This window comes from Triplophysa rosa, linkage group LG19, assembly GCF_024868665.1.
Source record: "Triplophysa rosa linkage group LG19, Trosa_1v2, whole genome shotgun sequence".
In the NCBI taxonomy this organism is placed as follows: domain Eukaryota; kingdom Metazoa; phylum Chordata; class Actinopteri; order Cypriniformes; family Nemacheilidae; genus Triplophysa; species Triplophysa rosa.
Window position 1 is genome coordinate 7,277,512 of NC_079908.1, and position 14,631 is coordinate 7,292,142.

General features: G+C 37.6%; 1 protein-coding gene across 3 annotated transcripts; it reads left to right on the forward strand.

Annotated features, from left to right (window-relative positions):
* Positions 1-803: 803 nt before the first annotated feature.
* Positions 804-12,768, forward strand: slc25a14 (solute carrier family 25 member 14). 3 transcript variants are annotated; one of them, XM_057360775.1, is made up of 9 exons: positions 804-1,153; positions 1,733-1,828; positions 2,557-2,695; positions 3,910-4,004; positions 5,688-5,773; positions 5,868-5,963; positions 9,710-9,834; positions 9,927-10,140; positions 10,508-12,768. In XM_057360775.1, exons 2-9 carry the CDS (start codon positions 1,765-1,767, stop codon positions 10,547-10,549), a joined length of 861 nt encoding a protein of 286 aa, XP_057216758.1. In that variant the 5' UTR covers positions 804-1,153; positions 1,733-1,764; the 3' UTR covers positions 10,550-12,768. The 3 variants fall into 3 exon arrangements, with proteins under 3 accessions (XP_057216758.1, XP_057216757.1, XP_057216756.1); XM_057360774.1 differs by having other exon boundaries at positions 805-1,153; positions 1,730-1,828; XM_057360773.1 differs by lacking the exon at positions 804-1,153 and having other exon boundaries at positions 1,589-1,828.
* Positions 12,769-14,631: the final 1,863 nt, after the last annotated feature.

Sequence of the window (14,631 nt, forward strand, 5' to 3'; positions counted from 1 at the left end):
GCGCGTTCTCGCCAAGTCTACGAGTCTGTAAGGTGTCCCATTTGTCTTTTTAGCGCTCAGAAGTCTGCTCGCGAGCGCCTCCTTTGTGCCCTCGACACGGTCTTCACCAAGCCCGCATTGACGCAGACTCCACTGAAGTCCTCTACCCAGGAATCCTTGCGAACGCCCAATCACAGAACGGATGGGAGGAGTGTCGTGGATGTCAGACATATACGTAAACATGACGGATACATTTTTAAATGTATGTTTTGATAAAATTCAAAATTAATTTATTAATTAGTTACTTATTCATATTATTGCTTATTTATTTTCTATTAAGCCAGATATTCAAGAATAAAAACGTTTAATGCAGTGCATTTTCTTACTTAAGGTAATAAGCATGTTTTGTTGTAGATTTATATCTAGTTGTCTCTGGACTCTGTAAAGCTGAACAACACAGATTCTGTATTATAGAGAAATATTAAATAACAACATATATGCATATTAAGAACACATTATGCAGATTAAGTAGGCTATAGTGTAAACAAATTAATAAATATACATTCATGACGTCATGACAAATGAATGCATTACAAACATAAGTATCTATTGCATAATGCTCGGGTGGCATATCAACATATGAAATACAAACATATGAAATACAGTACAATAAAAACCGGCAGCTCCAGTCCCAAATAACAACAATGGGACAACAAGTGGTCGACTTCACGCGGCGCTGCGCAGACTGATCAGCGAATGACAACAAAGTACCGCGAGAGTGATTAGAAAGCACCGCTTGCTCTTTCCGGCGTGATGTCCTCAAGTCTGTCCAAAAAGCACTCCCATGTACCCTTATGGACTCGTGCCTAGTGCCCTATAGGTCTGCACTTCCTGACGTCACCAAGTGTGGACTCGGAGGAGGTCCACAAGACCGGAGTGCGCCATTTGGGACAGGGCCAATAGTTGATATAAATCGTCTTTGAGAGCCTTGTAAACTTCCGGGAGGAAACTTCCGGTAGCGAGATGAGTTCCTGTTTGAACCACATGATGGGAAACTGAAAGCGCTGCCCTCGCTCTTTGAGTTTTGCTCAGAAAAGTACAACAATCCGACATGTGGTCGAAACGATGGAGTTAAAAATAAAGTAACAGAGGTGGCCGAAGCACCAGATCTCAGGTATGTGAATTCATAAGGCGATAGCGGCTGAAGCGTTGTGATAAATTAGTGTTCTACTTTATAATTGTAAGAGTAGATCTCCTCTAACTGGCTAACAGTTATAAGCCGTTAGATCTCTAGATGTACAAGACTGAACCAGATGCGGTGATTTCAGATGCTACATTTACGACATTGACTTATTTTATTCATATATGTGCAGGTGGTGCATATATCATGTTCGTTTTTAGTTTGAAACAGCCACCATAAAAGTTCAATGTGAAATGGTTGGAAGAAAATAGGCGACCCATTTCTTGCTGTCACTCAGCCTCCGTTCCGACGGAAATGGGTGGAACTGTATGTCACTTCAACCAACCTTGAGCTCGTATGAAATGATTGACACAGTTTCCGACCAATAGGTTTTCCGCAAATTTCCGATGGCGCTCGCAATGAATCTTTAATGCGGCTCGTCTTATTCCGGTGCACATTTGTCTATGCATCTCAAAGGACTCACAGTTATACAGACGGGCAGCGCTATGTTGTACAATGTGAGATTAAAAGATCTTATTTGTTACCATTTTGGGGTTTTGTTGTTCTTAGTAGGACTCCATCAAGTCGAAGGAGCCGCAACAGAAATGGCAAATCTGAACTGGAAGCCGTTCGTCTATGGGGGGATGGCCTCAATTGTCGCAGAATTCGGTGAGTCTGTGCACCTGCTATTTTCGCATCTTCGTCTATATTAAAAATAATTTCGGATATCATTAAAATAGTTGACAGTAAATCTATCGGAATTGACAGATACGTTTTAATGCACAAGTATTTTATGTCGGCATCAGATGTTACATTGTTGCGTTAATGTGAAAGTAATGCAGAATCTAACAAACCTTGTTGTTTTTACTAATAATTTATATTTTTATGTTAATATCAAGTTGCCATTTGGAAATGCATTGTCATATAGAGCTGTCCAAGCTTCCATTTTTAAAAACGTGCTCCCATTTATCTTTTATAAATCTTACATATTTAATGAATGTATGATTTTACTTAGTACTTTATGTCTCGCCAAAAAATGTCACTGGTATAGTGTTAAAAATGATCATAGTTATTATTAATAACATAGAGCTGTCCAACTTTTACACTAGCATATTTTAGACTCTGATTTTAGAACAGACTTTTGACCAGTTTTGGGGGTGTGGTAAAATAGCCTTAATTGTTAGAACATTGTATGTACAGTGTGACAAAACATACAGAACACGTCAAGCAACATTCCCCATCAGGCAGTGGGTCCTGTGCACAAAAACAAATGCACAACACAGGATTTGATGATATTAGATGACACTTCTGAACATAAGCAGGTCATTGCTAGGGTAACTTAACTACACCAATAAAGCATTCAAATGTTTAAAAAGCAATCTGCTTGAATTCTACAGGTACTTTCCCCATCGATCTTACAAAAACACGGCTTCAGGTTCAAGGGCAGACCCACTGTATGGAGGTCCGCTATAGGGGGATGTTCCACGCTTTGTTCAGGATCGGCCAGGAAGAGGGCATCCGGGCATTATACTCTGGGTGAGAGCTAATGATTTGCATGTTCTCACAAGAAAGGATTTTTGCTTGAGGGCTGCTAATATCAGGATCAAGTTTCCAGTTAAGGGGACATTTGTACAACTTGTGCTGTGGTTTCGGGGTGTTAAATAAAACTGATGGGTGTAATAAACTAAATATAGATGGTATTGAACACACATGATCTCCTTGGGTCTGTAAACGGGCTGAGTCAAGTGAAAGTGGCCCTCCGGCATGAATAGCATGGCTCAAGTTGAACTTGATGGTGGTTATTTGTGCATAAGAGAACATCTTGTTTTTCAATCTATCATCTCTTATATTAATGTGACAGTGTTTGGCAAGACATTTTGTAACTAGTTACTTGCTGTTGTTTTTTTGTCAGGTTAAAGCTTTTTAAAAAAGACCATCCCTTAAAAACTGAAGACAACTACAGTACATGTAACATACAAGAACATACTACACGCTTATCCAACTAATAAACTACACATTTATTGAAAATGGTTAAAATTTCTCAATTGTTAGGCACAAATTGTTTGCATGAATTTCATAATTATTTTCAAAATTTGCGAATTGTTTTTTGAAAATAGAGATGACAATGTTTTACAAAACGATGGCCAAAAGTTTTAATAAACAATGCATTAATGGTTAATCACTGGAGTTTCTTTTCTGTTGCCACAAATTTGTAAGCCACTTTGGATAAAAGCATCTGCTGAATGAATAAATGTAAATATTAACAGATTTACTTTTTAGTTATTTCTCGAAGGCCACAATTTATGTGATCTTATTTATTTCAATGTAATGGATTTTTTTATTTTTATCTTGTTTTTTTTTTTCAATGTATGCATTTATACTTTCATTTGCATTTATTCATCTGGCAGACTCTTGATGTAATTGATTTTATTGATTTTTAGCTTATTGATTTTTATGTATGCGTTTATACTTGATTTATTTGATCTATTTTAACTTTTTTCATTTTATTTGCCTTTTATTTTTTAATCAGTAAATACATTGTTAATTGGTTAACAAAGTTAATAAGTAATGCTGTTAAATAATTGTGATCTCAATATTGGCCAAATTAATCATGATTATAATTTGTGTCACAATCGAGCAGTCCTATTACGAAGTATGTATTTAATTTAATACTATACAGTTTTGGTTTCTACTCAACTCAAGTCTGCATACTTGCCAGTTATCTTAAAATGTTTTTCTGCATTTGTTAGGATATCACCTGCGCTCCTCCGGCAGGCTTCCTACGGGACGATCAAGATCGGTACATACAACACGCTAAAGAATCTGTTTGTCAGCCACCCTGAAGGTGCGTTTGCAGGATCTTTTCATCATACTGTTGCTTTTTTCTGTGCATCATTATTTGGTAAACAAATGCTTTGGGTGATAAATCACAGGCGGCGGCTCAGATGTTCCCCTTAACATCAAAAAGTTTTCACATATGAATTCGGTTGCACTACACTGGGTAACCCACAGTTAAATCCCATTTTAGCGAAAAGCAGTACCAATTTTTTGCAGGGTGGGGTCATACAGTAAGAATACTGATTTTCACTTACTGTATAGTATGGAAGTAGGTGATTTTGGACGTTGGGATTGAGATATAGATGGCTGTTTCAAGAGAATTTAACTTTATTTATCATAATCCAGTCATAATTAGGCTTGACACCTAAAATGAGATTTAGTAAAATGTTCCACTATAACAAAAATGAAGGCTAGCTATACCAATACCAGACATTTCCAAAACACAGTGTAACCACCATCACTAATGTGCGGTCCAAACAAAAGGTGCCAAACAGACAGGCAGACAGAGCATTACCTTATCTGGAGCTGGCGCCAATGGATTTTCATCTGACATGGAGCAGAATCATCTCTTCTCCACAAACAACATCTATATTACTTGAATTCCTGCCATAACCACTCAAAGAAAGGTCCTAGGCGAACCAGCAGTGGATTTTTTATTGTATTAAGCAGGCATTAAGTGTCCGGATGTCTTTTTTGCTGGTACTTTCACTATGAATGCTGTTTAAGGATGTAGCCACTGTTTTACAAATGGTTATTTTGATACAGACTTTACTTTGCCTGGTGTGGGGGTACCAATGCACGTCCATCTGCCAAAATGAACGGGCCACACTAACAGTTGGTCATATCAATCAAGGATTTACTGTTCTAAACTACATCCACATTTTCATTTTTCTCCTTGTCATAGCATTATCCATAGATCTAAGCAGAAAACTAATACTAATCTCGTCTGCATCCTTTTATATATGTTAGGGCCTTAATATTGTAGCTGTATACAGTAAAGACAAGGGGCCGGTTGCATAAACTGCTTAGACTAGTCTTGCAAGTTAGTCATCTCCTTTTTTTTCTTCAAGACTGGACATAATTTACATAAAGTTACATAAAAAGGTCGATTGGTCTTATGGAAATCTGAAAAGACTAATTAGTCCTAACTAAATGCTAGTCAGACACAGTCTTAACTTAGCGGCTAAGTTAGTTCATGCAACTGGCCCCAGGCGCTGATGTATTTAGCGGACTGGTCATCAGGTGTATAGGGACTTTTCCCGGTAGGCCGGGTCTAAACGTGGGCTGAAATGCGAAAGAATGGAAGGGGGACCCCGGAACAGACAGAGGGTCGCTCTTGACCAAGAAGTCCAGGGCTGTTTTTTAGTTCCAGTCCAGCCTGGATTTGGTCTGTTCTAAACATGTAGATCTAGATTTTCACAGTTAACTGTAAAATGTTAACTGTAAACTGTAAAAAAAAGTGGTCTTCAAAGTAAAACAAATGAATGTGGTTTTACCCAAACGTCTTTTTAAATCACAAAGTTTAGTTTATATGAAGTAAATTAATGTTTATTTTTGTTTTTGCAAAGTAAAGATTGAGGAATCTTGTTTTTACGCTACTCTGATTTTAACAGCTTTTGTTGTGTTGCTTATTTTCTAACGTTTTTCCTGTGCCTCTGATTCTAATGGCTGATGTTTTTGCTTTTTTCAGAAGAGACTATGGTGATAAATGTGTTCTGTGGGGTGGTGTCTGGAGTTCTGTCCTCGTCTTTGGCAAATCCCACTGATGTGCTGAAGGTAAATGGATAAATACATCGACGTGCCAAACCTTTTTAGTTATTGCTTTCACAACATGTTTGTTTTTCTCTGACATGCTGTTTATTTCCATCAGATTCGCATGCAGGCTCAAGGCAGTCTGTTACAGGGCAGTATGATGTCCAACTTCATCAACATTTACCAGACAGAGGGCACACGAGGATTGTGGAGGGTGAGTGCTCCTGTTCATACATCTAGTCCATGTGGGCTCATATGTGATTCATCTAGCTCGATTAAAATGGCCTTTTCAGAATTTGCATCCATTTGCATTTCAAATTCTTAAATCAAACCCAGACACCGCTTACAAAAGTTACAAAACCTAAGCCCTTTTCACACAGAGATCCTGGAAAATACACAGAAAATGTGTCCGGGAATTTGTCCTGGGATCGTTAGATTTTGTTCATTCACACTGCCAGGGATTTCTGAAATCTGTGATTGCGTTCACACACATCCCGTGAAGATCCCGTGAAGACACCTGATGTAATATACTGCAATGTAATGTTATGTGCGTCGTGAAAATAGGGTTGATCACGGTGAGGGATATTTCCCTGTGGTGTTTTTTTATGTGGCTAAATAGCACAATTTGTTATTATTACTGCCTTCCTTTATTTAGTGCCAAATAGACCTAAATAATCTCTTTTTTTTTGTTATTATTCTGTAGCATATATTGTTGCCTTTTTCAAATGACAAAGACGTCAATTTTAAAACAAATTCTTTTATTTATATTTTTTTATTGGTAAATGCAGAACAACGAAGAGGAATGAGGCAAAAGAACGCAAGGTAGGCTATAGCCCAATGAGACTAAGCTAAATATAAGCTAAATATAAAATGTCATATGAAAATAAATAAAAGCAAATTGTTCAGGCTTGTTCGGTGCAAATTTACACAACCTTAATGAAAAAATTCAATTCAATTTTATTTATATAACGCTTTTCACAATGTGCATTGTTCCAAAGCAGCTTTACAGGAGCAAATAGGAAAAACACAGAAAGGTAAAACACAGCGCAGTGCATGGTGTTTATAGACCAAGCAAGATCATTATAATAAATAATATCTAATAAATAAATAAATGCAGTCTCCCGGTGAGCAAGCCAACACTGCACTGCTGTGGCGAGGAACCCAAACTCCAATGATAAATAAATGGAGAAAAAAAAACCTCGGGAGAAACCAGGCTCAGCCGGGAGGGCCAGATCTCCTCTGACGTGCCATAGCTGCAATCAGTGACCCCGACCAAAGCCACCGAGCAACGTCCACGAAGAACAGGGAGAGCCCACGAGCCGCGACCCAGGAAGCCCCACCCGCCGAAACCGTGCAGGTCCAACCCGGTCCCATTCCGTGATCAACAACAGACAACAGAGGAACAACCAGGGAAAAATAGTAATGGCATAATTAACTTTATTCCTCTGTTGTCCGACATCGACCACAAAACAAGACCAACCAGACCAGACCCACACAGTCCCAACAATGAAACGCCCCGAACCACAACCAGCAAGCCCCCCCACTCCCTACAAACACCCACCCAGCAACCTCCAATCAAAGTCACTGAGTGCAGCCATAACTTCAAACTGCTGTCATGTGATGTAAGTTTAGCATTAAATACCAAGTATTGTAAATTTAGCATTAATGTGACAAGTAGTCCGTCTTTGCTCTCGGTTGGGGATGGAATTGTCTGAGCTGGGCCGGTCAGATGGTCACCTTTTTCTTGGGTGGTGATGGAATTGCCTTGGATGGAGCTGGGATGGTAAGTCAGTCCGTAGGCTCTCACAGGAGGATAGCACAGGATTTTCCGATGTAGCTGGCGTAATCTCTAGTTGTGGATGGGCATATGACGTTCATCTGGGCCTGGCGGAATCTCTCCCTACCTCGGGATGGGCATCCCAGTATTTTTGCAACATAGCCTAACTGCAATACAAAAGGCACGGTATAATAATTTTTCTGTAATATGATGTACAAAAATGTGAGTTAAAAACTAAGTTTATTGTTTTTTTAAACAAAGTTTGAGAAGTTTTTTAGCATTTAGATTTTGTAACCATTTCAGAATAAGCTCACGCAGATCGAATGAAAAACCTGTTAATAGGGCCTAAAGCAGGGGTCACCAACTAGTGGACTCCGGTCCGAATGCGGACCGCGAGATGCGTCTGTCCGGACCTCAAAGCCTTTTGACATAATAAATAAATGAACGCCTATGTCCTTTTCAAAAGTTGACGCTGAAAACCATGTTTTGCGAGATGAATGGGTTGAGAGATTTGCATTTATTCTTCATGCATCAAGATGCACGAGACCGGTTTGTCTCATTTGCTCGGAGTCTATTGCGGTTGTCAAAAGTGGAAACCTTAAACGGCATTATGAAACTAGACATAGACAATATGAAGAAACTTACCCGCAGCAGTCCGAGGTAAGGACACGGAAAATATATGAGCTCAAAGCCCAGTAGTAGCAATCTACACGGGTCCTCCCTCACTCACTTACCGCCCAACAACCTGCATATGAATGTTCACTAAGAATACAGTGGATCTTAGGAAAACATAACATGCCCTTTACTGATGGGGAAATCGTAAAAGAGCGCATGGATGCTGTGTGTGAAACACTTTTAGAAGGAAAATAAAGACATGAACTACAAACCCCCCTTTCAGCTGCAACAGCCACAAGAAGAGCTGAAATGTTATCAGAGGATGATCAGTCACAACTTGATGCTGCTATTTGTTAATCTCAGTTCAGCAGAAAACAACACTTTAGTTTTCTTTTAAAGTTGTTAATGTTGAAATGAATGTATGTTCAGTGCAGGTTTAGAGATTAGGGCATTTTGCACATTTTCCTTCATTATATTGTTGTCAGACATTGTTATGCCATTATACAGATATGAAAAATGTAATTGTCCGGACCTCGGCTGGTAAGGAGGGTTCGTTTACGTTTACTGAAGACTCCTGGCCTAAAGCATAATGCACATAATTCTATAAAAAACATAAATAAACGTTTAGGTCGGTATATGATCATAATGTTTATATTGTTTACAATCTTTTTGTTGAGAAAAACAAGCACATAAATGTTCGGGTGAAAGTTTGGAGTTAGTCTGTTAACAGCATGTCGAGCACGGAAGGTGCACACAGCCATGTTTTAAAGGTTGGCAAGCGATCAAGTTTATTGAAGCACTGTGTATTTTCCTGTTAATAGTTTTGATAAAAGTAATTGTGTTTAGAAGCAGTCGCAGACAACATTATTCTCGAATCTGACCTTAAGTCTGGTGATTAGGACTCTTGCATTCATCCATGATTTAGCTAAAGACAAATAGTAGGCCTATTTTTTAGCTTTCGATTTACTAACGAACAAAAATTACTTGCTTAACTATATTTGAAGAGTTTGGTTCCAAAATGGAAAACTCTGTTTTTTCAAAAATCATGTTTTTATTGTGTTAGTTAGCTGTATTTTTTTAATTATTATGGCTTAAACAAAACCAAACAACTACAGTTTGATTGATCACAGAGAAGGCACTTTGGCAATTTGTCTGTGAAAAGATTACCATTTTGATCATTTTCTGAAGTAAATAAAAATGTATATACTTTTTCAACTACAAATGCTTGCCTTGCACTAACTCTGCGATTTATGTTACAATACAATATCTGTTGGACCCAGTATATGTTTGTGCAATCGTGACTAATTCCATGTAGGGTCCCACGTTGTTCCTCAGAGGTTGACTGTTAGATTTATTGTTATAAACTGTGAGTCAGAGCTCCCTGTGTGGAGTGCTGTTTGTCATTCGCTGCCAATGTAGATTATCCCAGATCAGTCATGAGGTTCTTTGTTAGTTGATGCAGATGCCTGTGTAGGCATTGAGACAGCTCACTAGGTTACTGGGTCAACATACAGAAGTTACAGCGATCCAGCAGTGTGTGATCCTAAGATATTCGTGTGTTTTTACAGGGTGTCATTCCTACAGCACAAAGGGCGGCCATTGTGGTGGGTGTGGAGCTACCCGTCTATGACATCTCCAAGAAGCACTTGATTCATTCAGGCCTCATGGGAGACACTGTGTTAACACATTTCATGTAAGTCTCTGAAGACCAGTTTTGATCAGTTGTGTTTGAAAGATTTGACATTGACATCATGAGTAACAAAAATCCTTGTTTCTTCTACGTAGTTCCAGTTTCACGTGTGGTCTCGCAGGGGCACTGGCTTCCAACCCAGTGGATGTGGTAAGGACACGAATGATGAATCAGCGTGTTCTCGCAGGTAATCCGCTGTATAAAGGCACCTTAGACGGACTCATGCAGACCTGGAAAAATGAGGGCTTCTTTGCCCTCTACAAAGGTTTCTGGCCCAACTGGCTGCGTCTGGGGCCCTGGAACATCATTGTATCCTTTCAGGAAGCGAATATGTTTCTTAGTTTTCTGATGTTTGCATTGGCCAACCACTAGAGGTCAGTGCAATGCAAAATGAAGTTATATCAGTCATACACCAAGTATACATCAGTAATATTGACTTCTTGCATTCCAGAAACAATGAGTTTCTGAGTTATCCATAAACATTTACATTGTTACCTGAAGTTAGTACAGTATATCAGGCACTTTGATGTGATGTGTTGCATTAATCTCGGTACTTTCTCCTTACTTTTTGCCCAGTCACAAGCTTGATGTGTGTGTAAATAATATATATGGATAATGATTAAATAATGTATGGATAGCCCATAACAATCTGTACTGTCCTTGACTTGAGTTTCAGTTCTTCATGACTTTTGAACAGCTGAAGAAACTTTCATTGTAGCGGAAAGTCTGTGACGCTTCGCTGGACTGTGTGTTTGTGTGTGCGGGACTTCTGTCCTTCAGTGTCATTCATCTCTTCTACATCACTCGCCCACGAGTATGTTTATTTGAGAATTTGTGTACATGCTTGATGTATTTTAAGACACCCGTTTTGCACCCAAATTATTTATTTTTCACTCTTGGCAGCTTTTGTCAGCTCTGTGTTAGGTACAGTAATATATGCTTAGTGGTAAACTGGAAACCACCAGGCCTAATATTTTGAGATTGGCTTGGGAGACTGGCATCTGTTTGTGTGTAGTACTGACAGTTACTGAAGACTCACTGCTAGGTGGCGACGTAGAGCAATAGGTTAGTGCAAAACTGAATGCTGTTTCATGAAATATTTTTGGAATAGGCACTCCAAATTAGACGTAAAGGTGCTTAAATTATAAAGGTATTTATTGGCTTTAGCTTCAGTTAGAACAATGCCTTTTGGCTTTGTCCTAAACTACAGAAATGATAGAAATGATGCGTTTCAAATCTGCAGTGTAAGTGAAATACCAAAGGAAATACACAGTAGGTGATGTGAGATCATTATTTATAAACTTAAGCAGAACAAATATATGTGTAAATTGTTTAAAAACAATCAAATTGAATTTAAATTGAAAATGTTTGCAAAAATGGTTTAATGAATGTTTCAGTGCTGCCTGCGTTTCATGAATGAGGCCCGATGAGCACTTAACCTCTGAAATACATGTAAGAATTGGTCAAAAGTTTAGTTCATTTTTAATACGCACACAACTTGAAGCACCTGTGATATTGCACATAAGATATTTACAAGGTTTTAGGTTTTTTTTGCTGCGGTATCATTAATGCCATGTGCACGTATGTAGAGCGAGTGTGTATGTTTGTGTGTGTTTGTGTTCTAAGAAGCACATGCAAAATGTCAAATATTTTGACGGGCATCAAATTGTGTAAATACTGCAACTGTACAAAAGAAAGTAACTGATTTTTGATTGTTTTCAGTTTGTGGGGAAAGTTGAATTGCCAAAGTGTTCATGTATTAAACCAATACTGCACTGTTGTTTCTGCTCAGTTCTCAAAACGTGACAAACTATTATTGGGAAAGTACTGTTACAGATTTATCACTGTTTGTCATCATGCCTTGTTCTTGCTTTTATATGCCTTCGCCTGGTCTTTTTCTGCCTCCTGATGTGCTAGCCATGGATTTTATTTCAGGTATAATTTACAGTACTCTGTTGTTCATAACCTTTAACTTGCTCATAAGCAAACTGTACAGTAAACAAAGCAAGCGTTCTTGGGTTTTGCTTGCGTTATATTGGCAAACTTTTATATGACTTGAAGGGGTTCAGTTTAAAAGGTTTAATATATGAAATGCCTGGGTTCTTTGTGAGTTTCTCTGTTTGGGAGAACTGCCTTCTTTCTTAAAGTGTAGCTTTTTGCTAGATTGGTGGCTATGGCATGATGCATGATGTATTCCTCTTTGGAAGACTTATTCAATCCATGTTTGTGTAAGACCAGGAACCACATTAACCCATGTGTGCCAGTGTTTTTACTGCAATTTACTTTGTCGCCTCATTTCAATTGTGTCATCTCGCTGTTGTTTTTTTATTTTGCCATTTATTTTGTTTTGCTTGTTTTCAGAATTGTCTCTTAATTCAAAGGTTTATTTATTGGCGCTTTTTAATATTTTTCAAAATACGTCTTTCATATAAAGGTTCTTTCAGTTCATATTCATTTGGTTGAATAATGCAAGGCATGATGAATGTTTTGACTGCATGATGTCAAAAACCTGACATGGTCATTTTTTCTCATGTTTGCTATTTGATGCATTTAGAACTTTTTTGACAAACCAATTGACCATCTGATAAGTTAAAATTGAATGTTTTTAAATGTTTCACATAGAGAAAGTTTGGAAACTGGGTATTGGCAAAGCAACAATTCTAATCATGTAATGACTTCATGTCCTTGTTTGTTTGCTTTTTTTATGACAGCATTGCTGTTTATTTTGCTGGATTAGTTGTCTGCTTGCAATTGCCTTTGAATTTCTTTGTCTTTGAACTTTGGTAAAGGGTCTTTGGTGAACACAAGCATTATTTATTGTGGTCCGTTGCTTGAATAGACAATGAATTGTAAAAGAATGCCTTTTTGCTTAGTCTGATGTAACTGTGCACCCTGATAATAAAAATGATGTACACTGAATATTTGTTTTATTAGCTTTACCACCTGCTCAAAAAAACACAATCTGCTTGAAAATCAGAACAGACAGTTTCAGCGGCAACAACATGAACGTTATGTGGCTCAAACGAAACTTCCGGTTGACCCTCGCAAAGAATCTAGTAGTTTTGATATAATTTATTACAATTAATATACAGAAAAATATTAATATGATTTAATCATATAAATTATGTTAAAATAATAGCCACTATAGCCAAATCGATAACCAAACACAGAGCAAGTTAACTCTGGTCCTGGTGTGTGAGTCCGATGAAACCGTCTATATGCAAAAAAATAAAGTACGTTTCACATCACTGTACATCTATATAGTGCCTAACGGTCAATCAGCTGGGTGATGTTTCAAAACTATAACCTTGTTCGACTTGGATGCGGCGCCGCAGGATCCGACAGGCGGATGACATCAAAGTACCGCGAGAGCGATTCGAAACCAAACTATTTATGGTTTTTCGAATCGTTCTCGCGGTACTTTGATGTTACCCGCCTGTCGGATCTTGCGGCGCAGCATCAAGTCGAACAAGCCTAATAAGTTGCCTACAGTGTTGGGTGTAACTAGTTACTAAGTAATTAGTTACTGTAATTTAATTACTTTTCACTTGAGAAAGTAAAGTAAGGGATTACTCTTATTTTTTCTGTAATTTAATTACAGTTACTTTTGATGTAATTAAACAATACTTTGTGTAATATATTTGTGTGCAATAGTGGAATTAACATCAAAATTGAAAGTCTAACTTTAAAATCTGTGCTTTAATGTATAATTCTCACATTTGTAATACTTTGGTCAGTAAATAATACTACTTTATGTAGTTTATATTATTTAGTGAATTAATTAAAAGAGCCGTTTCATGTCTATCCTTGAATCACTTAACTAATCAAGGTTGATGTAGTATATAGGAAGTAATTAGTAATAAGTAACTAAATACTTTTTGCAGAGAGTAATTTGTACAGTAATCTAATTACACTATTGAATATGTAATTAGTAACTAGTAATTAATTACTTTTTCAGAGTAACTTGCCCAACACTGGTTGCCTACACATTCAGCATATGGGCACCTGGGGCCGGTTGCACCAGCTGTGCGTAAGTTACAACTTAGCCTAGTTACAACTTACGCTCTACTAAATATTTTGAGTTGCACCATTCAACTTAGTTGAAGCGTAACGTAACGTTACGTATAAACTATAAACTATATTTACGGAAGCCTGCCGTCAGGAGTAACTGTAGGAATAAATTAGCAGACTCACTGAACTAGCGCGCCTCCGTGTGTGTATCCATCTGCCTGTGTTCTGCATGTCAAAATAAAATCATCTTTTTTTATTTCATTGCTACTGTTGGCAGTCAAATGAAATCACGTATAACGTCATTTATTATGATTTTATTATGCTGTATTGTTTTTAATTAGCATTTGTTTATTAATCTTGTTTAATTTGAAATATTTAATACCTATTGTTATTCATAATTAGGTAAAGTTAGTATTAATTAAACTTAATTTTACCGTTATTATGTTATAGAAAATAAGATTAAATCAAAAACGTTTTGAAATTCACAACATTTCAACACAACTTTTCCTCACGCATTCAAAGGCTGCTGTTGGACTATTGAAAGTAAATGTCATATTATGCGACTACGCATTATTGCGTTATGGAGAGCTTACAAACTACTAGCTACACTTACATATTGTAATTTACCCTATTGATGAATAAAAATAATAAAAAAAGAACTACTAGCTACGTTCTGCCTTAAGACCAAATGGTGCCACCGAATAACATACAGATTTAGTTACAAAATACCTAATAGTTACTAAGCCTCTAGTGTGGACTTTACGTTCACATTTAAGAAAGAACTTACGA